The sequence below is a fragment of the Pelodiscus sinensis genome, chromosome 19 (assembly GCF_052426305.1).
Source record: "Pelodiscus sinensis isolate ZL-2025 chromosome 19, ASM5242630v1, whole genome shotgun sequence".
NCBI classification, from domain to species: Eukaryota; Metazoa; Chordata; order Testudines; family Trionychidae; genus Pelodiscus; species Pelodiscus sinensis.
This window is the reverse complement of record NC_143070.1, coordinates 4,174,478-4,197,684: the sequence shown is the minus strand read 5'-3', so window position 1 is coordinate 4,197,684 and position 23,207 is coordinate 4,174,478. Positions and strand designations below refer to the sequence as shown.

Sequence of the window (23,207 nt, the reverse complement as noted above, 5' to 3'; positions counted from 1 at the left end):
ATTTTTTCATTCCCAGGCCAGTTTAGCCCCTGTGACTAGCGTTTAAAACTGCAACGGTGCATCTGAAAGCCCTGGCCCAAGACTGCACCAGTCTCAGCATTTCAAGGCCTGTGACATGGGTTTAGGGCTGCACGACTTAATCTGCCATCGCTCTGAAGGGACCCTTTGCAGTCGCATGTGAGGTGTGGAATTCCGCTCTCTGAGAGGTGACATTTCCTGGTGTGGGAGTGAGGTCAATCTCATGCACGTACGCACTGCAGTCTGTCCTGCCAACACAGCCAGGTGTGTGAGCTCTTCTCAGCAGTCTGCACCATGGCAGGGGAGATCGTCTATGCGGATCTGAACCTCCCTTCTGGCTTTCCTGGCTCCAGGGCTCCCCTTTCCGCTCAGCCCCTTGGTAAGTGGCTTTTATTTCCCGAGGGATTCATGTTAAACCCAAAGGTGGATTTTGCTTGGCAGCCTGTTGCTCTCAGTGCCTGACCCAGAGCAGGGCTGTGCTGGGGAGACCCTCTGGCCTCTGGAGAGTAGCTGGGATACTCTGGATCAGCTTTCAGTCACAGCTCACTGTTGTGTGGGGATCTGTTGGTGCAGGAGCCTGGAGAGGGGAAAGTCCGTGCACCATTCACCAGTCAGGAGGTTGCAACAGACGAACCTTCTCCAGCTGCGCCCCATCGAGCTCTAGCTGGTGGCTTGTGGAGTTGTAGATGGTCGCAGGATAGACTCAGGTTCCAGGGCCCCTAAGAAGAATAAAAACCTGCCCAAACACCTCCATGGAGGCATTGTATGAATTTAGGGTTAGTGAGATCTTTTTGTCTTCTTCTCAAGACAGAAAAAAGTCTAGAAGAGGCTTTGAAAACATGACGTGCAAGGATAGGTTGAAAGAACTGGATGTGTCCCGGCTAGAGAAGAGATGGCCAGGGCAGGGGGGCATGATACCAGTTTTCCAATGTGGAAAAAGTTGTTACAAAGCAAATGTTGAGCAACTGGTCTCTGTGGCCGCTGGAGGAGGGATAAAGAGTAACCTACTTAATTTGCAGCAGGGGAGATTTAGGTGACATTTTAGGGGAAACTTTCTAACTGTGAAGAGAGTTATGCACTGAAACACGTCAGCTGGAGAGATTGTAGACTCTCAGCCGCTGGAGGATTTCAAGACTAGATTAAATAAAGACCAGTTCAATAAAGGCCGAGGCAAACTTGTTCCTGGCTCAGCATCGGTTGAGGGAGGGGAAGATGGACTAGATGAGTTCTCGAGGTCCCTTCCATCCCCACGCGTCTGTGACTCTGTGACTTCACGACTGAAAGGTCAGTTTGAAATGACCAATGAAACTCAGCCGTGCAACATCACCATTAAATTCTGACAGTGGGAACAGAAAGCACCAAACCAAAGGTGTTTACAAATGGGAAAAAGTTTCCAGACACTAATGTTGTAAATGGGAAACCTTTGGGAAAATCAAATCTGGGAAAGCAAAAATAATATTAGTGATGCCGAATCCTTCCCCTGTGGCTTAGGCTACGACACAGCCTCCTCCAGCTCTGGCTAACCTGGGCCTCCCTTTGCATGTCTTTTGGGTTGTCACACACCGTAAGTTTTCTCTCAGGACTGTTCACTGGAGGGAGTCTTTGCTAGGACCTTTTACATGTTCCTCTTGGTGCTCACAGCCAATGTTCTGTTTTATTCTTAACATGCCTCCTGGGACTCACCACATTCTGTTCTAGATAACTTTAGATCAGGTGTTGTTGGACTTTGACCCATCCCAGCATTTGTTACAGATTCATTCAATTTAATGTCCGGTAGCGTTCTAAGGCCTTTGCTTTCCAACGTATGTAGACACTTGTCCGTGCCTTTGGTGGATAGGAAGGTGGAAATAACAGTTGAGTTGAATGTTCATAGTTTGGACTCTAAACTGTAGATTTGCAATGGCCAAATTCCGTTTAAACCGGTGCATGCAATTTGTAACTTTATTTCCTCCTGGATACTCAGCTGGCTTGTGTGTGTTGGCTAGGGTATGAAAATTGATGTTACATACACTGGACACAAGACAATGGTTAAGAACAATGTGTTCAAACAGAAAGAGAATCTGAAAAACAAGAAACAAATATGGTGAGGGATTAAAAAAAAGGAAGAGAGGGGAAGGTTTCTTTTTAAAATGTGGGAAATGTAAAAAAATTGGGGGAAGTGCCAATATGAATCCCCATTTTCAAGAAAATGGCCCAAATTTCATCCCCGTTGCCTTTATAAAAAACAGGCAGCTCTCCAGCCATTCCAGACTGGTCTACAGAAAAAAAGCAAAGATGAGCAGGTGCGTTAGGGTTGCCAGATGTCCAGTATTGGTTTTCCTCCCCCATCTTCGGTATTTTTTGTGAAACTATCTGGCAACACAAAGGTGAGCGGATAGGCCCTAGTTATGTAACAAACTCCATATGGGCATAGGATTCCACCCACACTGTGAGTTTGAGGCCGTATTTTTCTTTGAAACAATATTTCATACAACAGATCCCAATTGTTTCTCACCTGACGTTGGTTCTTACAGGTGCCCGGAGTCCCCGGTGGCACCGCACTGCGCTGTGGGTCGGATGGATTGGAAACCTTGTCCTGGTGATCACTCTGCTAGCGCTGGGGATGTGGGGTGAGTAGCTGCTGGCACCATGTGTATTTGTGTGGATCCATCAGTGAATCGCCCGGACAGTCCCATCTCTGCAGAATTCCATTGTGGAAACCCTCCCCCTGGCTGGTGCACATCATGATACTGCAAAGCACTTGGCAGTAAGAGAGAAACAATTAGATAGGCAAAAAGAGGAGTGTGCATGCACGGGGATAGAGGGATAACAAGGCACACATAGGAACTGGTTATACATAAGGGGGAAATTTATGGCCATATTAGAAAAAAACGTGCCCCCCTCTTTTCAAAATTGTAAATATTCCCTAAATTATGAAGTTCAGAATGTGAAAAGCACCACAGCTGGCTGAAAAATAGAAGGAGGTGGGGAGAATTAAGTGAACGTTTCAACTTTTTTCTATTTTTTCAAGCTTGAAAGTTACATTAACATTTTCAAATAGAAAATTTCACCCCAATATTTACACTGTCTCTCCCTCTCTCTCTTTCTCTTACACACTGAATGGCCAACCACACATCTCATTTGGAACTGGAAGTAGACAATCGGGCAGCAGTACAGATTTAAAAAGCAAACACAGTACAGCACGGCGTTAAATATTAACTACTAAAAAACGGGAAGGTGAATTGTTTTGACAGCATCAGGCAGTGGTCTCCAACCTTTTTATACCCAAGATCACTTTCCGAATTTAAGGACAACCCAAAAATCTACCCTGCCCCTTCCCCCAAACCCCACCCCACTCAGTCTATCCCCCCCTCTCTCCCTCCCTCATTTTCACTGGGCTGGGGCAAGGAGTTGGGGGGGGCTAGAAGAGGAATGGGGTGCTGGTTCTGGGAGGAGGGGCAGAGCTGGGGCAGACGTGCAGGAGGGGTGCAGGGTGCTGGCTCTGCAGAGGGTTGGGTTGCAGGAGGGGGACATGGGTTCTTGGCTGCAGGAGGGTGCTGGCAGCTCACATGTGGCCTCCCACTGGGCAGTACTTACCATGGGCAGCTGCAGGTAGGCAGCACAGCAAGACTGAGGCAGGTCTCCTCCCTGCTCTGGCCCCGTGCTGCCCTCACAAGGGGCCAGTGTGCCCTTGTGGCTCCAGGGGGGGGGGGGGGGTCCACGTGCCTCTGCATGCTGCTCCTCTTTGCCAGCACCGTTCCCACATCTTCCCATTGGCCGCAGTTCCCCATTCCCAGCCAATGGGAACTGAGGGGGCAGCACGTGCAGAGGAAACAGGGCGCCAAGACACCTGCGCCCTGCCCCACACGCTGGACCAGGGGGCCATGCTGTCAGCTCCCAGGAGTGGCCGGTGGTGTGGGGGCTAGGGCGTGCAGGGAGCCTGCCAATCCTGATCAATGTGTTTGTAACTCTGAGGTTCTGCTGTAGAAAAATCTTCCCTCTGGCTGGTGCCGCAGAGCATCTTGGGCGTCCCATGTCTGCAGGGCAGCCCAGGGGACGTGGTCCAGACATAGAATCTACACTGGGGCGGGCAATAATCTTTACCACTCCCAGAATTTGGTAAGTGGTCAAGGGCCACATTTCTATGGAGGGGTGCGAGGTCTGGCACGGCAGGTGGGACGCAGAAGGGAGCTTGGGATAGAGGAAGAGGACTGGGGTGCAGGAGGGAGTGTGGGGTCTGAGAGGGAGTTTGAGTGTGGGAGGGGGTTGTGATTTGAGGCAGGGACTTGGAGAGCAGGGTCCAGGAGGGATTATGGGTTCAGGAAAGGATTTTGGCCGGGGAAGGGATGTAGGAGGGGGTGCAGGGTCTGGGAGGGAATACTGTCCTTGGAAGAAGGGGGGAAAGGGGTTCAGAGAGGTTGGGTGGTGATGTGGGGCAAGGGAATGGGGTGCAGGCTCAGGGAGGGGTTACGGGTTCAGGAAAAGATTTTGGCCTTGGGGAGGCGTGTAGGAAAGAGTGCGGGATCTAGGAGGGAGCTGTGACCTGGAGGAGGTGGGGAGAGGGGGTACAGAGCGTTGGAGTGGTGATCTTGGCAGGTAGTTGGAGGGAGAGAGAGTGGGGTGCCAGAGGCAGGCTCTGGCTGGGAGGCTTACCTACACAGCTCCCAGCCAGCAGCCCTGCAAGAATCTGAGACAGGCTGCAAGCCTGAGAGCTGGGTGGGCTGCTCTATCTAGGGGTATGTCTACACTACCCTCCTAGTTCGAACTAGGAGGGTAATGTATGCATACCGCACTTGCTAATGAAGCCCGGGATTTGAATTTCCCGGGCTTCATTAGCATAAGCGGGGAGCCGCCATTTTTAAATCCCCGCTGCTTCGAACCCCGTGTAGCGCGGCTACACGGGGCTCGAACTAGGTAGTTCGGACTAGGGTGCCTATTCCGAACTACCGGTACACCTCGTTTCACGAGGAGTAACGGTAGTTCGGAATAGGACCCTAGTCCGAACTACCTAGTTCGAGCCCCGTGTAGCCGCGATGCACGGGGTTCGAAGCAGCGGGGATTTAAAAATGGCGGCTCCCCGCTTATGCTAATGAAGCCCGGGAAATTCAAATCCCGGGCTTCATTAGCAAGTGCGGTATGCATACATTACCCCGCTAGTTCGAACTAGCGGGGTAGTGTAGACATACCCTAGCTCTGCTCCTGCACAGGGAGGAGGTTTCATTTGTTGCCCCTGCCTTCAGTAAAATCTCTCAGCTCCTACTGGCCAGGCCAATGGGAGCTCGGAGATTTTGCTAGGGGGCGGGGACAGCGTGTAAAGCTTTCTTCTCCCTGCCCAGGTTGCAAAGCAATTAGCAGCCTGCTGTTTAAAGTGGTTGCATTTGCTGTGTAGCGAGGGTGCTTGCGAGGCGACCGTGGGCTGCATCCGGCCTGCTAGCTGCCTCTTGCTCACCCCTGCAGTAGAGTGCAGATAAATAAAAGGAAGTGAAAACTCCATCTAGCCCCTGGCTTGTGCACAGAGGGAGAGAGCCAAGTTGACAGGGGCAATTCTACTGTGTGGTGGCTAGAAAACATCCCAGAGCAGTGACACTCATAGTGCAACGGGGGGGTTGATCTCCTGGGGGAATTACTGCAGAAGATCCAAGGTGATTCTAGGAAAAAGAAGCCGGCCTTGTGGACTGGTCCTTGAGATCTGTCTCTGCTGCTGACTTCTGACGTGGCCTTGGGTGACTCTCTTCTTCATTCTATGCCTCAGTATCACCACATTGGGCTGCAGATCCTTCCCTCTGTATGTTACCATCTGGGAGGTAGTCAGGGATTTACAGGCTGTGCTCTATCTGCAAGTTTTTCCGCAGTCTCTGGCAGTGCTCCCTTTATGGGACTTCACTTTGCCATAGGTGAGGCTCACGGCCCTGGGACTCCAACACCGGGCCTTTGGGATCTAGCAACCCCTTTGTTCTTCTTTGAGATCAGTGTCCCCGGGGGTGCTCCACATTAGATTGGCGCGCCGCTGCCAAGCCTTAGAGCAGAGATTTTGTAGCCGTGTCCCTGAGGCCAAGCAGGTGTGCACCAGCGGTCATGTGTTGTTCAGCTGCAGGCATCACACATGCGCAGCCCTGCTGGCTGCCTCTTCAAATTGCACTCACACAACAATTCCTGCTGTTCTGTGTCGGTTACTAGACACCTATTCCGACACTTGGGCCTTCCGGTGAACGAAACCAAATCAATGCTCTCTCCTACACAAAAGGTAGAGTTTATAGGAGCATGCCTCGATTCAACAACGAATCTGTCGGCAGCGGGATGCAGTCTGGAGTTAGCCCATGTGTCCAATTCCTCCCTGGTGCCTCAAATACAACACAATTATCACCACCGTGCTTCATCCAGGCACCCTGAATACAATGGCAGAGGCACTCAGCAGAGCCCTCCCAGGCATACACGAGTGGCAAATGAACCCGCACCTATTGGCAGACATCTTCTACCTGTGGGGTCACCCTAGCTACCATAGACCTGTTTGCCATGAGGACCAACAGCCAATGCCCCCTATTCTGTTCCAGAGCAGGAGTAGGAAAGGGATCAATGGGAGATGCCTACCTCATCGCATGGACATCTCACCCATTCTACACGTTTCCTCTAATACTCCTCTTGAATAAAGTAGTTCACAAGATAAGGAGGGACAGGGCTCATCTCATACTTATAGCACCAGCATGGTCATGCCATGGTTTCCCTTCCTACTGGCGATGTCCCGTGACCCACCGATCCACTTACCTTGCATCAGGGATCTCTGTCTTCACCTGGGCTCCCACGACCGCCATCCAAACCTCCACTCTCTATACCTGAAGGCATGGCTCCTGGATGGCTCTCTCACCTGGAATTGACCTGCTCACAGCAAGTACAAACAGTCCGAACTGACTGCCCGTGGCTACACACGGCAAGCAGACGTTAACTCGAACTAAGTCCTTTGTTCAAGTTAACTGTTATACCTCGTGGAATGAGGTGTAACAGTTAACTCAAACTAAGGACTTAGTTCGAGTTAACCGCGGGCAGTCAGTTCAGAGTAGGGGGATTTAAAAATGGTGCCCGGATGGGAAGATGCAAAGAAAGCGTGGGATATTTAAATCCCGGGCTTCATTTGCAACTTCGAATGCCTACATTAGCCTCCCTAGTTCGAACTAGGGGGCTAGTGTAGACATACCCCTAATGTGGAGCACCCATGGGGACACTCATCTTGAAGAACATCAGTTATTATCAAGGTGAGTAAACTCCTTTTCATAGCCTGACTCCCCAGTAGGTCTAATGAGTCCAGTGCCTGGTCAACACTGCGCCCCTGTAGGGAGCGATGCAGCCACCTTTCCATACCAAGCTGATGTAGATTAGCCAGCTGGGGGGCAGCCTTTGAGGGCCGTTTGGTTAGTCTGGGAAAGCAGAGCTGAGCTCTGTGTCTATGCTGGCAAAAATCACCTGCCTCACACCTGCTGGGGCTCCAGCTCTCTCCCTACTGGGCAACCCAGTTTGTATTTCCTGGAGCCAATATCTCTGGTGACTCCATGCTTCTGTCGGTCTGGCTGCTTGGGCTGTCTGTCCTTAAGACACAGTTGCTGACTCTCCATCCAAACTCGGATTGTTTTGGACGCTGCATTGCTATGGATCCACATAGGTTCACTGGCTATGGATCCACATAGGTTCATAGCAATGTCTACACTGCAAAGTTTTTTCAGCGAAACGGCCGTATTCCTGAAGAAGCTCCAGTTATATCCCCACCGCAGTCATGTTCTTTCGAAAGATAATCAAAAGAACAGAGGGTTTTTCCGACACTGGTAAACCTCTTTCTACGAGGAAGACGCCTTTTTCCGACAGAACTCTTTTGGGAAAAGGCGTGTGTGGACAGGGAAAGGGAGTTTTTTGAAAGAAGAGAAAAGAGGAAAAAGCACAGAATGGCCCTGGTAGCCATGCTGTGCACAGCAATAACAGCTCACATGCGAGAGAGCGTCCATTCCGTGTGGCACTATCTTTTGAAAAAGCAGATCGCTTTTTCAATGCACTTTAGCAGTACAGACACTCTCTTTCAGAAGATTTTTCAGATCTCTTCCGGAAAAGCTTCTTCCAAAAGAAGCCTGCAGTCTAGACATAGCCTCAGGGACTATCCCAAAGAGCAACTGAATTCTTTTGAAATCAGTGGGGAAACTGAGGCATGCCCCTTGTTCATCAAAATGTGACAGCTTCCACATTGGCAGGCAGATGCTACAGTGACTGGGGCAGGCAAAAGCACCTCCACAAATGGGCTGTGCCCCTCACCCTGGTATCAGGGCACCTGCAGGCTGTCCCTATTGCCGCTGGGGATGAGCCCTTATATTAGGGTTGTTAGTGGCTAGTCAAATAATTATTCAACCAATAAACCGGTCCCTGCCTGCTTCCCTACATGCTGCTACCTCTGTATCAGCTGGCTGCCAGCTCCACTCCTGGGGAGGGGGAGAATTTTAGTAACCATGTAACGGCTAAGAATTGTTGGGGCTACACGAGGCACCTTGTGCAGCAGCAAACAACCCCTCTGGCTGCAGGTCCTGTCCATCAGCCTGTCGCTACACAACTACAAACTATGGCTCAGTTCCTGTGCGGTCTCACACCCCCTCCCCATGCAGCTCGGAGAGCCTCCCAGCTGCACCGTCCCTGCCTCCACTCTCTGGGGGACGAGCTGATGGAGGACGAAGAGGGCTACACGGTGCTGAACCTAAAGCCCAGGGGAGGCCACTCGGCCATGCCACCTCCAGCCAGGATCCAAGGTACAGATCGCAAACCCTGCTCCCCACCTGCAGGCTCCATGTTCCAGCAGCCGGGTCAGGGCGTAGGCTGCCACTCCCAGGAGGGCTCACAGCACGGCAGGGGCAGGGGGTGAGTTTGCATTGCCTATCTCCTAGAACTGGAAGGGGCCTTGAAAGGTCATCGAGTCCAGTCCCCTGCCTTCACAGCAGGACCAAGTACTATCCCGGACAATTTTTTGCCCCAAATCCCTAAGCGGCCTCTGCAAGGATTGAACTCACCACCCTGGGTTGCACGAGGGCTGGATTAGCCATGTGGGCAGACAGCAGTGCAGGATTTGAGGTCTGATCCCTCAGCATCTACGCACACAACAGAGAAGGGAAACAGGAGTTTTGCGTCCCAGGATCTCCAAGGTGGGGGCAAGGGGAAAACTGAGGCCCAGACAAGGGAGAGACTGGCCTGTGGACAAGGGGAAATGCAGGGGCATGGCTAGGAGAGGAACCCAGGAATCCTACTTCCCAGAATCAATTCTTTCCCCTACCTGCCCAGCCAAGGACCAGCCCCCAGAGTCCTCACAGAGCTGAGACTGGAAGCCCTGAACTCCAGACCCCATTGCCGGCCGTCGGGAAAGGAGAGAAACCAGAAATTCTAACGCCTAGTTGCTTGCTGCTCCTCCTCTCCTCTCCCCCAGAGCCAGGCACCACCAGCCCTCCTGCTAAACCCCCAATCCCTGTCCACCAGAGCCAGGCACCCTCAGCCCTCCGGCTCTAACCCCAGTGCCCCTCCCCCAGAGCCAGGCACCCGTCTGCTCTAACCGCAATGCTCCCCGCCTCCCTCCGAGTCAGCCTCCCTCCCAGTTCCTCCCCCATTCTAATTAGGGCAGCATCTCAGCAGAGGGAGGGAGAAGCTGCTGTTCCCACCTGGCGCATGCACAGAGCGACTGCTAATAGCCCTGGCACATGGCGCAGAACTTTCGGTAGGACCAGCACAAGCCACTGCCCCTAACCCTAACCCTAACCCTAACCCCACCTGCACCTTGCCCGTCCCGTGTGAGAGCAGGGGCGGAGGCTATTGGTTTTGCCCTTCTGGTTGGACTGAGCTATGGCTGCTCTCTGGACTGGCCTCCACCCACAGCTGGGGATGAACCCCAGGATTTGCCCTCCCTGTAACTTGGGGCCGTGTGTCTCTCCATCACAGCGTCTCATGCCCTGGCTCCTGACACACTGAGCACAACAGATACCGGCTTAGAACAAGGCAGCCACGCACACAGAGAACCTGACCCACAAGACACACAGGTGGGGTGGGATTAAAAGGCTGGGGGGAGTTTCATTGAAAACTGTGGGGACTGTAAAAGATGGAGAGAGTGCCAATACTACTGCGCAGTTTGAAGAAAATGGCCAAAATTACACACACAGAGACACATCCCTGTTGCCTTTGCAAACAACAGGCAGCACCCCAGCCTTCCCGGCCTGGGCTGCAGAGGAAAACAAGATGAGCGGGGAGCAGACGAGCCTTGCTCGTGTAATAACCGCCCCCATCGGGGCATGGGTTTCTGCCCCTACCATGAGATCAGGGCTGCATTTCTCTTGCAAACAGTGTTGCATGGTTGGGTCCCGATAGTCTGTCACCCATGGTTGGTTCCTGCAGGTGCCCAGAGCCCTCGGTGGCGCCACACGGTGCTGTGGGGCGGATGGGCTGGGAGCGCGGTGCTGTTGGTCGCTGTGATAACGCTGGGTGTGTGGGGTGAGTAGCTGCCAGCGCTGTATGTCTGTGTGAGTCTGTCAGTGAATAGTCCGGCCTGTCCTGTCCTTCCCGCTGGCTGATGGCCCTCCTGGTACCGCAACGTGCTTGGCTGTAAGAGAGACAAGTAGATATGCAGAGAGATGGGTGTGCATGCATAGAGCTTGAGGGATAACTAGACATATCCAGGCCCACACTGGAACTGGTTATAAATAAGGGGGGATTTTATGGATATATTAGGAAAACAATTGTCATTCCCTTTTACAAATTTTAAATATTCCCTAAATTATGAAGTTCAGAGGATCAAAAGCTCCACAGTTGGCTGAAGACACGGACGTGGGGAGAATTGTGTGAAAGTTCCATCAATATTTTTCTGTTAAAAAAATAACTTCAAAGTTACATTAATATTTTCAAATTAGGAAGTTTCATCCAAATATTTGCTTACACACACACACACACACACACACACACACGAGTGTCAGGCCGTGGTCTCTAAGGTTACGTCTAAACTACATGGAGCCATGTAGATTTGTTGTTTTGGCAAAGGCAAATGAAGCCACGATTTAAATGATCACGGCTTCATTTAAATTTACATGGCTGCCGCGCTGAACCGACAAACAGCTGATCAGCTGTTTGTCCGCTCAGCGCGCTAGTCTGGACGTTCCCCTGCCGACATCAAAGCCCTTTGTCGGCAGCCCCGGTAAACCTCATCCCACGAGGAATAACGGGGCTGCCGACAAAGGGCTTTGATGTCGGCAGGGGAGCGTCCAGACTAGCACGCTGAGTGGACAAACAGCTGATCAGCTGTTTGTCGGCTCAGCACGGCAGCCACGTAAATTTAAATGAAGCCGCAATCATTTAAATCGCAGCTTCATTTGACTTTGCCTATGTGTCTAATCTACATGCCTCTGACGACAGAGGCATGTAGTCTAGACACAGCCTAAGGGTATGTCTAGACTACAGGGTTTTGTCGACAGAAGTTTTGTCAACAGATACTGTCGACAAAGCTTCTGTTGACAAAGAACGTCTAGACTACAGCCAGTTCTGTCGACAAAGCAAGCCGCTTTGTCGACATAACAGTGTGGACGCAAAGGACAGTGTAGATGCAATAACGTCTTCTGTCGACAGAACTCTGTTGACAAAAGGCATTATTCCTCGTAGAATGAGGTTTACATACGTCGACAAAACTGCTGAGTTTTGTCGACGTTATGTCGACATAACTCAAAGGCAGTGTGGACACAGGTATAGTTTTGTCGACAAAAGTCCACTTTTGTCGACAAAACCCTATAGCGTAGACACATCCTAACATTTTTATACCCAAGATCATTTTTTGAATTGAAGGGCAATCCAAAATCTAACCGCCCCCCCCCCAAAAATCCCACCCTACTCAATCTATTCCCCCTCTCTCCCTCCCTCATTTTCACTGGACTGGGGCAGAGATTTGGGGTGCTAGAAGAGGTATGGGGTGCTTGCTGTGGGAGGACGGTCAGGGCTAGGACAGGGGTGCAGGGTGCTGGTTCTGGGAGGGGGGTCAGGGCAGAGGGTTGGGGTGCAGGAAGGGACATGAGTGTTGGCTACAGGAGGGGCCTGGGAGTTAGCGTGTGGCCTCCTGCCAGGTGGAACGTACCATAGTTAGCTAAAGGTGAATGGCACGGTGAGGCTGAGGCAGGTCTGTCCCTACCCCATGCCACCTCCAGACCTCTGAGACCTCTGAGACTCTGCTAGCAGTGAAGGGTAGGTTATGCCCACAAAAGCTCACGAGACTATATCTTTATTTGTTAGCCTCTGAGAGCTACAGGACCACTCATTTTACACTTTTTTGTAAATTACACACTAACATGGCTACTCCTCTGAGACTTTTAAAGTTACAGGAAAATTTACAAGGGGGTTGTAACTCTGAGGTTTTGTGCTTTACAAAAAACTTCCTTCTAGCCCAGCCATAGAGGCTATGTCTACAGTGCAGAGCTTTTCTTTGTAGTGTAGACACAGCCAGAGTCTGCACCTACAGGGGAATGATACCACAAGGCTCCAGACTACAACTCCCATGAGGCATTGCAGCACCTCAGCCAATGCTGTCATTGATTTTTTTTTTCCCCTCCACAAACAAGTTTTTGATGCTTTGTTTTTGTCCCAAATTGGTATGAAAAGTCAAAGTCTGAAATATTAGAAGTTCGGTGATTTGTTTTACTCTAGCAAAGACACACAGCAGCCAGAGAGTGAGAGAGATGCACCAATGGAGACATAGTGAGGGGCCCTGATCTGCAAAAAGAAGGTTTTGTCTTTTTGGGGGTGGGAGCATTAGAGGGGGGAGGGGAGCATGTCTGCACCTGCAAGCACGTCTGTGAGCAACGCAATGTCTGTAGCAGCAGGAAGCCCCTGACACGAGACACTCTGACCACCAGCCTGACACCCACACAGCTGCAGCCCAGCCCCTCAGCTTCCTGTGCGATCTCACGCCCCAGCTCAGGTGCATTCTGGCCCCTCCTCTGAGGCATGACACAGGGTGAGGTGGGCTATACTGTATTGAACCTACAGTCCTAGAGGGGCAGCTCACATGGTTTGTCCCGAGCATGGACCCCAGGCAGGTCCCCATCACCTCCGGGCACTTTGTGCCTCAGTTTCTCCAGCCACACAATGGTGGTAACAGCCCTGTGCCGTGTCTCACGTGGCGTTGGGAGGCTAAATCTGGTCAGATTTTGAGGTGCTCTGACACTGTGGAGGTGAGTGGTGGGTAACAATTTAGACACCTGCAAACATAGGCTGGGTTTGGAAAAAAGGTCCAAAGGGATTTAGGCACCAACCCAAGCTGATTTTTCAATCCCAGCCACTTCTGGGGGCCATGTTCCATCAGGGCTGCCTGAGACCTTAACCACCATGTAAAAGAAGCAGTGAGGGACAAAAAGGTATATTTTAAGAAGTGGAAGTCCAATCCTAGTGAGATAAATAGAAAGGAACATAAACACTGTCAAATCAAGTGTAAACATGTAATAAGAAAAGCAAAAAAAGATTTTGAGGAACAGCTAGCCAAAAACTCAAAAAGAAATAACAAAATGTTTTTTAAGTACATTAGAAGCAGGAAGCCTGCTAAAAATCCTGTGGGTCCCCTAGACGATTGAGATATAAAAGGAACGATCAAGGACGATAAAGCCATTGCGGAGAAACTAAATGATTTCTTTGCTTCAGTCTTCACAGCTGAGGACGTTGGGGAGATTCTCAAATCTGCACCGTCCTTTGTGGGTGATGAATCTGAGGAACTGTCCCGGATTGAAGTGTCATTAGAGGAGGGTTTGTAACAAATAGAAAAACAAATCTCGGGGACCGGATGGCATTCATCCAAGGGTTCTAAAAGAACTAAAATGGGAAATTGCTGAGCTATTATCTGTGGTTTGTAACCTATCCTTTAAATCGGCTTCCATACCTAATGACTGGAAGGTAGCCAACGTGACACCAATATTTAAAAGGGCTCTAGAGGCGATCCTGGCAATTACAGACCGGTAAGTCTAACTTCAGTACCGGGCAAATTAGTCGAAACAATAGTAAAGAATAAAATTGTGAAGCATGTAGAAGAACATAATTTGTTGGACAGAAGTCAGCATGGTTTCTGTAAAGGGAAATCCTGTCTTACTAATCTATTAGAGTTCTTTGAAGGGGTTAACAAACATGCAGACAAGGGGGATCCAGTAGATATAATATACTTAGATTTTCAGAAAGCCTTTGACAAGGTCCCTCACCAAAGGCTCTTGTGTAAATTACATGGCCATGGGATAAGAGGGAAGGTCCTTTCTTGGATTTAGAACTGGTTAAAAGACAGGAAACAAAGGGTAGGAATAAATGGTAAATTTTCAGAATGAAGAGGGGTAACTAGTGGTGTCCCCCAAGGGTCAGTCCTGGGACCAGTCCTGTTCACCTTATTCATAAATGATCTGGAGAAAGGGGTAAGCAGTGAGGTGGTAAAGTTTGCGGATGAAACCAAACTGTTTAGGATAGTCAAGACAGAAGCAGACTGTGAGGGACTCCAAAAAGATCTCACCAAACCCAGTGATTGGGCAACAAAATGGCAAATGAAATTTAATGTGGATAAGTGTAAAGTAATGCACATCGGGAAAAATAACCCCAACTATACGTACAGTATGATGGGGGCTAATTTGGCTCTGACAAATCAGGAAAGAGATCTTGGAGTTATCGTGGACAGTTCTCTGAAAACTTCCACACAGAGTACAGCGGCGGTCAAAAAGGCAAATAGGATGCTAGGAATTATTAAGAAAGTGATAGAAAATAAGACACAGACTATCTTAGGGTATGTCTACACTACCCCCCTCGTTCGAACTAGGGGGGGGAATGTAGTCATACGGAGTTGCAAATGAAGCCCGGGATTTGAATTTCCCGGGCTTCATTTGCATAAAGCCGGCCGGCGTCATTTTTAAATGCCGGCTAGGTCGGACCCCGTGCCGCGCGGCTACATGCGGCATGGACTAGCTAGTTCGGATTAGGCTTCGGATTAGCTGTAGGAACTATGGTACGCCCATATCTTGAGTACAGCATACAGATGTGGTCTCCTCACCTCAAGATATTTTGGCCTTGGAAAGGGTTCAGAAAAGGGCAACTAAAATGATTAGGGGTTTGGAACAGGTCCCATATGAGGAGAGGTTAAAGTGACTGGGACTTTTCAGTTTAGAAAAGAGGAGACGGAGGGGGGATAGGATAGAGGTCTATAAAATCATGAGTGGTGTGGAGAGGGTGAATAAAGAAAAGTTATTTATTAGTACCCATAATAGAAGAGCTAGAGGACACCAAATGAAATTAATGGGTAGCAGGTTTAAAACTAATAAAAGAAAGTTTTTCTTCACACAGCGTGTAGTCAACCTGTGGAACTCCTTGCCAGAGGAGGCTGTGAAGGCTAGGACTATAACAGTTTAAAGAGAAGCTAGATAATTTCCTGGAGGTTAGGTCCATAAAAGGCTATTAGCCAGGGTATGAAATGGTGTCCCTGGCCTGTTTGTCAGAGGCTGGAGATGGATGGCACAAAACAAATTGATCATTGTCTTCAGTCCACCCCCTCCGGGGCACCTGGTGCTGGCCACTGTCGGCAGACAGGCTACTGGGCTAGATGGACCTTTGGTCTGACCCAGTCCGGCCGTTCTTATGTTCTTATGATATGCTTTGGGTCAGGCTCTGTCTCTGCACAGGACTCTGCCCCTCCTTCCACCTAACAACCTCCTGTGACACGGACCTATTACCATCATTCCCCTCCATGCTGCTTTGCAGTCTCCCACTTGGTATCCCAGAAGAGGCAGCCCCCGGCAGCCTCTGAGAGCGACGGAGCTGGGATCAGAGATACAGCGACAACCCCTGGGAGCACGGACCCCAGCACAGCAGCCTACAGCACCTGCCTGGAGCATGTCCGATCCCAGCTGTGCCCCCTGGCCCAGTCCAGCTTAGCAGGTAACCCCAGCTCATGTGTGTTTTAGCTGCCCACCCCTAGGCACTGCCAGTGAGAACCCAGGTTGTGGGGATCCTGTAGGGCAGGGAAACACCGCCTCCTGCTGGCTGGCACTGATCTAGTCCCCAACCCTGCTTGGTAACAGGCTAGGAATGTACCTGCCTCAGGTGGGCCTGGCTGTGGGGCAGCGACACCTAGTGGCCATTCAGAGTAATACCCAGCCAGGAAGAATTAAATAACTGTTATACAAAGTGATCTGCTTTTTTAAGTGTGTGTGTGGAGGGAGGGGGTGGGAGGAGGGGTCAAAACTCATTAGAGACACGGTCTTATGGTTCCACCCGCCATATTCCCTGGCATCTAGGTCCCACCCATTTTACATCATCCCTGGGTCCCAGCCTTCCCTGCTGTTCCCAGTTTAACACCACGCCTGCCTCCCCGTTACTCCTTCTAGGCCACTCTGGCAGTGCAAAGGCTTGTTAACATGGGTACTTAGGCTTCATGTGCATGTTCTGTGCACTGAGGCATACGTGGATGTGCACCACCATTAGAAATACGTGCTGACTGGCATTTGAATCTCTCCTGCGTGCTCACCCGAAGGCTCCGCTTACAGGGATCACTGCACATCACCCTCTTCCCAGCCCCAAAAGTAAGGGCACATTAGAGACCGTGGCTAGAACCTTGTGCATTGAGGCTACGTCCATAGTCACAGTAGGCTTCTTGCGCAAGAACTGTTTTGCGCAGGAGTTCTTGTGCAAAAGGTCGTGCACAAGAACACGTCCACACGGCCATATGCTTTTGCACAAGAGCATCCATGGCAGTATGGATGCTCTCTTGCAAAGAAAGCTCCGCTGGCCATTGTAGCCATAGGGGTTTCTTGTGCAAGAGACCCATGTTGCTTGTCCACACTGCCTTCTTGTGCGAGAGCTTTTACGCAAAAGGGCTTATTCCTTGTAGGGAGAGGAATAACTCTTGCGCAAGAATCCCTCTGTTCTGACGCTTTACTGTAAATGTACTTGTGGAAGGAAGTGTGTGCAGTGTAGACGCTCTGCAAGTGTTTGTGCAAGAACAGTTGTTCTTACGCAAAAAGCCTGCAGTGTAGCATAGCCTGTGGGTTTTCTCTATTGTTCATGGCCCATATGGGAGCAAAGGATAAGGTAGAGGAGCCCAAGGCTGTTGTAATTTGCCCCCTGGAGCCTGGCAGAGCTCAGCCCCAGATTTCAGAGAGCACAAAGGGACTCAAACCTATTTTATCCCCAGCCCTGGCACAGTCACAGGAAGGGAGTAGCCAGGAATGAGTCTCAGAGCACTAATGGCGCCCGTCTCTCTGCAGGGGGCTCCGGGTGCAAACTCTGCCCCTCGGACTGGCGCCTGCGCGGGGACAAGTGCTACTGGGTCTCCACAGAAAGTAAAATTTGGAGCGAGAGCTGCAGCGACTGCACCGCGAGGGGCTCCCAGCTGCTGGTGATCCGGGACCGGGAGGAGCTGGTAAAGGGGCCGATAACACCCGGGTGGGGCTGGGCCCTGGGCACAGAATCGGGGGTGGGGGGGTTGCCAGATGCACTTTGGTGCTGAGAATTTCACAGTTGCCATGGGGATTTGGAGGTCCCTGTTCCCATTAATATTAATAATGGGGTGTGGGAGGGTTCAGACTCCTAGGCGACTTAGACAATCCCAGACTCACTAGCCCCAGGATCAGGACAGGGGATAGAGGCAGCTGTAAGCCATTGTCACCCTCCCCTTTCTGTAACAAAAGACAGGACTATGCAGCACTTTAAAGACTAACAAGATGGTTTATTAGGTGATGAGCTTTCCTGGGCCAGACCCACTTCCTCAGATCAAATAGTGGAAGAAAATAGTCACAACCATAGATACCAAAGGATACAGTTAAAAAAATGAACACATATGAAAAGGACAAATCACATTTCAGAACAGAAGGGGGATGCGGGAGGCGGGGGGGGGGGGAAGGTAAGTGTCTGTGAGCTAATGATATTAGAGGTGATAATTGGGGAAGCTATCCTGGTAATGGGTAAGATAGCCAGAGTCTTTGTTGAGCCCCCCGCGTAGTGTGTCGAATTTTAGCATGAATGCCAGTTCAGAGGATTCCCTTTCAAGTGCAGATTTAAAAGGCTTCTGAAGCAGGATGCAGGTAATTAAGTCATTGAGAGAGTGTCCTTTCTGGTTGAAATGGCAAGAAATTGTTTTTTCTTTGTGATCCTGTCTGATATCTGTTTTGTGGACATTGATCCTTTGGCGAAGTGTCTGAGACGTTTGTCCAATGTACATAGCAGACGGACACTTTTGGCACATGATAGCATAAATTATATTTCTGGATGCGCAGGAATATGTGTTCTTGATCTTATAACTCACTTGGTTAGGTCCAATAATGGTATCAGCAGAGTGAATATGTGGATAAAGCTGGCAACGGGGTTTGTTGCAAGGGAAGGTACCAGGGTTGGTATTAGTGTGGTATGTCCTGTGGTGGTTGGTAAGAATCATCTTGAGGTTAGGTGGTTGTCTATAGGAGACTATGGGTCTGTCTCCCAGAGCCTCTTGGAGTTTAGTATCCTGTTCCAGTATAGGCTGTAGTTTATTGATAATGTGTTGGACAGGTTTAAGTTGGGGGCTGTAGGTGATGACAAGTGGTGTTCTATTGTTGGTTTTCTTGGGTCTGTCTTGCAGTAGATGGTTTCTAGGTATTCATCTGGCTCTTTCAATTTGCTTTTTTATTTCTCCGGGTGGGTAGTTGAGGTTTATAAATGCTTGGTAGAACTTCAGGATCTCTACCAAGCATTTATAAACCTCAACTACCCACCTGGAGAAATAAAAAAGCAAATTGAAAGAGCCAGACGAATACCCAATACAAAGATAGCCTCCCCAATTATCATCTCTAATACCATTAGCTCACAGACACTTACCTTCTCCTCCTCCTCCCCCCCGCCTCCCGCATCCCCCTTCTGTTCTGAAATGTGATTTGTCCTTTTCATATGTGTTCATTTTTTTAACTGTATCCTTTGGTATATATGGTTGTGCCAATTTTCTTCCACTATTTGATCTGAGGAAGTGGGTCTGGCCCACGAAAGCTCATCACCTAATAAACCATCTTGTTAGTCTTTAAAGTGCTACATAGTCCTGTTTTTTGTTTCAGCCACACCAGACTAACACGGCTACATTTCTATCACTATTCCCCTTTCTGTGTGTGCCAAACCCAGCTCAGCTGGGACAGAGGGGCCAGGTGCATGAGGGAGAGAGATGGGGAGTCCCTACCAGTCCTGAGCCCTGCGCAGCCCAAGCACCTGCACTTCCCTGCCTGGGGGCTGGGGGGTGTGGCTGTTCCATGGGGGGGGGGAGCTGTGGGTGCAGGAGCTGTGGGGGGCAGTCCCATAGCTACAGTTAGGAAAAAGTTAGGAAAAAGTTCCTGTCAGGGTGGTGAAACACTGGAATAAATTGCCCAGGGAGGTTGTGGAATCCCCATCTGTAGAAATATTGAAGAGCAGGTTAGATAAATGTCTATCAGGGATGGTCTAGATAGTATTTGGTCCTGCCATGAGGGCGGGGGGCTGGACTCGATGACCTCTCGAGGTCCCTTCTAGTCCTAGTATTCTATGATTCTATGATTCTACAGGAGGCAAGAGCAGGGCAGGGAGGCAGCGGGAACTTCAGCCCACCCTGCTCTCTGGGCTCCCAGCTACATCACTTAGAAGAAATAGTTGGGGACAGGGCAGAACCGCCTCCCATTTACTGGTGCCTGAAGGAGAGCAACACAGCTGGGAGCTAGCACAGCAGTGTGGTGTGGGAGGGTTGCTCCACTTCCCATCACAACTAGTAACTAAGGGGGGGCCAGTGTCAGGCCCCCGCTAATCCCCCAGGCCGTGTCAGTTGTGGGAGGGGACTGGGGGCTAAAGGCTGAAATGGGGGTCAGGAGGGGCAGAGCCTGGCATCCCCCAAGGATGGCCCTGATGGGCGCAGACTGTAGTGGGGCTGGCTGGGGCATGGGGCTGGCTGCTGGAGTTGGTGCTTCTGCATCCACACCACGCTGCTGCACAGGGCACCTGGGTTGTGTCTAGACTGGCCAGTTTTTCCGCAAAATCAGCCGCTTTTCCGGAAAAACTTGCCAGCTGTCTACACTGGCCGCTTGAATTTCCGCAAGACCACTGACGATCTCATGTAAGATTGTCAGTGCTTCTTGAGGAAATACGACGCTGCTCCCGTTCGGGCAAAAGTCCTTTTGAGCAAAACTTTTGCGCAAAAGGGCCAGTGTAGACAGCTCAGATTTGTTTTCCGCAAAAAAGCATGTCTAGATTGGCACAGACGCTTTTTCACAAAAAGTGCTTTTGCGGAAAAGCGTCCGTGCCAATCTAGACGCTCTTTTCCAATGCTTTTAATGGAAAACTTTTCCGTTAAAAGCATTTCCGGAAAATCATGCCAGTCTAGACATAGCCCAGGAGATTGAGGATAATTGGGTTCCTGAAATCTCATGGTGCCTCTACATGGAGGGAGAGCGAGAAAGAGAGATGTAGGTGGACGGACAGCTAGAAAGATGGACAGACCGACGTACCAATGGATGGATGGACAGATGGCTGTACAAGGAGTCTATACTAGGATTGCTAGATACGCAGCCCATAGTTCTGGTGCTGAAGTTGATGATGACTTGGGCATGCGAGAACATTCTGGTCCCCAGCTGCCTGTCACACTCTCCCTGCAGGAGTTCATAAAGAACCTGACTCAAGGCAGCGCTCACTTCTGGGTGGGACTGTCTTATCCCTCCGCGGAGAAGGCCTGGACCTGGGTGAATGGCTCCCGGCTGGATCAGTCCCGGTGAGTGATCCCATGCTGGGGACAGGCCAGTGGTTCCCTTTTTGGCCCATGACCCACCCTGCTCAACACAGACCTTTCCTTGGACCACCAGCCAACCAGCTTAGGATGCAGGACAGGGTGGGGATGGGGGGTGGGGAATCTGGGTGGGAGGTTGAGTGCAAAAGTGGGCTGATGGTGAGGGTTTGGGCAGGAAGTGGAGTGCAGAAGAGGGTGTGAGGTCTGGGCATGAGGGGGGTTGGGATGGGAAGCCTGGACATGAGGGGGTGGCAGTATCAGGTCTGGGTGTGAGGGGGGTGGGGTTGTTACATTTGGGCATGAGGAGGCTGGGGGGCACTTACCTGGCATCATGTTCCCTGGCCCTCCCATTAGTCATGATTTTGGCCAATGGGAGCAGCGGGGTGCGCGGAGCCACTTCCTGTGCCCACAAGCAGGATCCAGCCCATGAGGCTCCCTCCCCGCCCTCGGCATTGGGAAACTGGTACTAATGCTTCAACCTTGTGGGGAAGCAGGAGGCTCCGCACTTCATGGGGCCAATGAACCTCGAGCCTGCGGCCCACCTGGCAGGTGGTTGCAGATCACACTTGGCTACGTCTACACTGGCACCCTTTTCCGGAAATGCTTAAAACGGAACAGGTTTCCGTTATAAGTATTTCCAGAAAAAGCGCATCTACATTGGCAGGATGCTTTTCCGGAAAAGCACTTTTTCCGGAAAAGCGTCCGTGGCCAATGTAGACGCGCTTTTCCGCAAAAAAGCCCTGATTGTCATTTTCACGATCGGGGCTTTTTTTACGGAAAACACTACTGTGCTGTCTACACTGGCCCTTTTCCGGAACAGTTTTCCGGAATAAGGACTTTTGCCCAAATGGGAGCAGCATAGTATTTCCGGAAAAGCGGCTGATTTCTTACAGTAGATCGTCAGTGCTTTTCCGGAAATTCAAGGGGCCAGTGTAGACAGCTGGCAAGTTATTCCGGAAAAGCGGCTGATTTTCTGGAATAAGTGGCCCAGTGTAGACACAGCCTTGGAGAACCACTGGGACGTGGATAGGGTGGGAGCAGAGGAAGAGGGGGATGTTCGGTGTGGGGTGATGCCGAGGTTGTTGTTAGACGGGATATGGAGGGAGCACAGCAAAGGGGCCAGGCCAGAGCCCTGGGATCCCCCAGAGTGGAATAGGGGAGAGGAAGACACAGAGCAACATTGGCACTGCCGAGGGGGAGCCACAGAGCAAGTCCCTGGGCAGAGAGAGGCAGCTAGAGCCCTTGGCCAGGCCCTGGCAGTGGTGGGGAGGGGCAGGCCCCAGGGCAGAGCTGGAGGGAGGACAGGGCGACTGTGGATCCCATTAGCACAGGGAAGAGCCGCTGCTGAGTGAATGTGTTGGTCCCACAGGTGCTGACAGGGGCCCTCTCCTTTGTCCCACAGGCTCCCGGTGTCAGACCCAACTGAGGAGAACAACTGTGGAGCACTGAATGGGAATCAGCTTAATTCACGAAGCTGCATCTCTGGATTCCAGTGGATTTGCCAGCGAGAGGCTGTCCAGCTCTGAGCGGGGCACGGAGGAAACCTCACAGCGTGGCTCCGTTATCCCTGTGTCACACCTGGGGAAACCGAGTCAGAGATACTGACCTCTCCAATTCACACCGAGAACTGGCAAAGTGGGATATGGAACCCAGGGATCCTGGCTCCCAGAACCTGCCTCAGCCTGTAGAAGCCATTCCAGGCTCCAGCTCTGTCTATTGCAGCAAGGGTGGGACAGCGCTGCCAGGGTAGTGCTGGGCCATAGGGTGTCAGGCTCTGCACAGCCCTGGGGACATTTATCCCTAACCCCCCTGCTACCCTTTGGATGGGGAGAGAAGAGTCTGCCCTAGGGCCCAGCTTACGTATATCAGCCCAGCTCCAGTGTGTCTGTATTTCACTCCTGATGAATTTCCTAGCACCGCTGTCAGGTCCCACTCTCAGCTCTGTTCCCCAGCCCCTCCATTGCTCCCATCCAGCCTGTGACATGACACCTCTCTGCCCCAATGGATCGTTAACTCCTGTCACTAATGATGTGGTCTCAGCTGCCTCAGTCTCTACCAGCTCAAAGCTTCACCACACAGATGTGTTGCCCGATTTCCTGCCCCCCCTTGCGAGGGATTTATGAAGAACCTTCCCCCTGCTTCGCCCATAATCCCAAATGGAACCTTTCCCTGTGTGCCACCTGATGCTCTCTGGCGTTTCTGTCTCTGCTGGAGGAGGCGCGTTGGGGTGCTCTGTGGCACTGAAGGGGGCATGATAGAGAGAGCTGGAGACTAATGAACTCTGGCCCAGCAGCTAAGGAGAGAAAGAACATAAGAGAAGCCAGACTAGGTCAGACCAAAGGTCCCTCCAGCCCAGAGTCCTGTCTGCCCACAGTGGCCAATTCCAGGTGCCCCAGAGTGAGTGAACAGAAAAGGGAACATCCAGTGACCCCTCCCATCACCCCATTCC

General features: G+C 51.0%; 1 protein-coding gene across 1 annotated transcript; it reads left to right on the top strand.

Annotated features, from left to right (window-relative positions):
* The first annotated feature begins 312 nt into the window (after positions 1-312).
* Positions 313-22,727, top strand: LOC142823096 (killer cell lectin-like receptor subfamily B member 1B allele C). Its single transcript, XM_089771765.1, has 6 exons — positions 313-397; positions 2,532-2,627; positions 15,754-15,930; positions 17,259-17,413; positions 20,631-20,743; positions 22,161-22,727. The coding sequence occupies exons 1-6, from the start codon at positions 313-315 to the stop codon at positions 22,282-22,284; spliced, it is 750 nt and encodes a 249-aa protein (XP_089627891.1). The 3' UTR covers positions 22,285-22,727.
* The last annotated feature ends 480 nt before the right edge of the window (positions 22,728-23,207 follow it).

Coding starts and splice junctions, on each gene's coding strand:
- LOC142823096 (XM_089771765.1), top strand. CDS start 313: ATGGCAGGGGAGATCGTCTATGCGGATCTGAACCTCCCTTCTGGCTTT. Junction 398..2,531: donor CCTTTCCGCTCAGCCCCTTG/GTAAGTGGCTTT, acceptor TGGTTCTTACAG/GTGCCCGGAGTCCCCGGTGG. Junction 2,628..15,753: donor GCTAGCGCTGGGGATGTGGG/GTGAGTAGCTGC, acceptor GCTGCTTTGCAG/TCTCCCACTTGGTATCCCAG.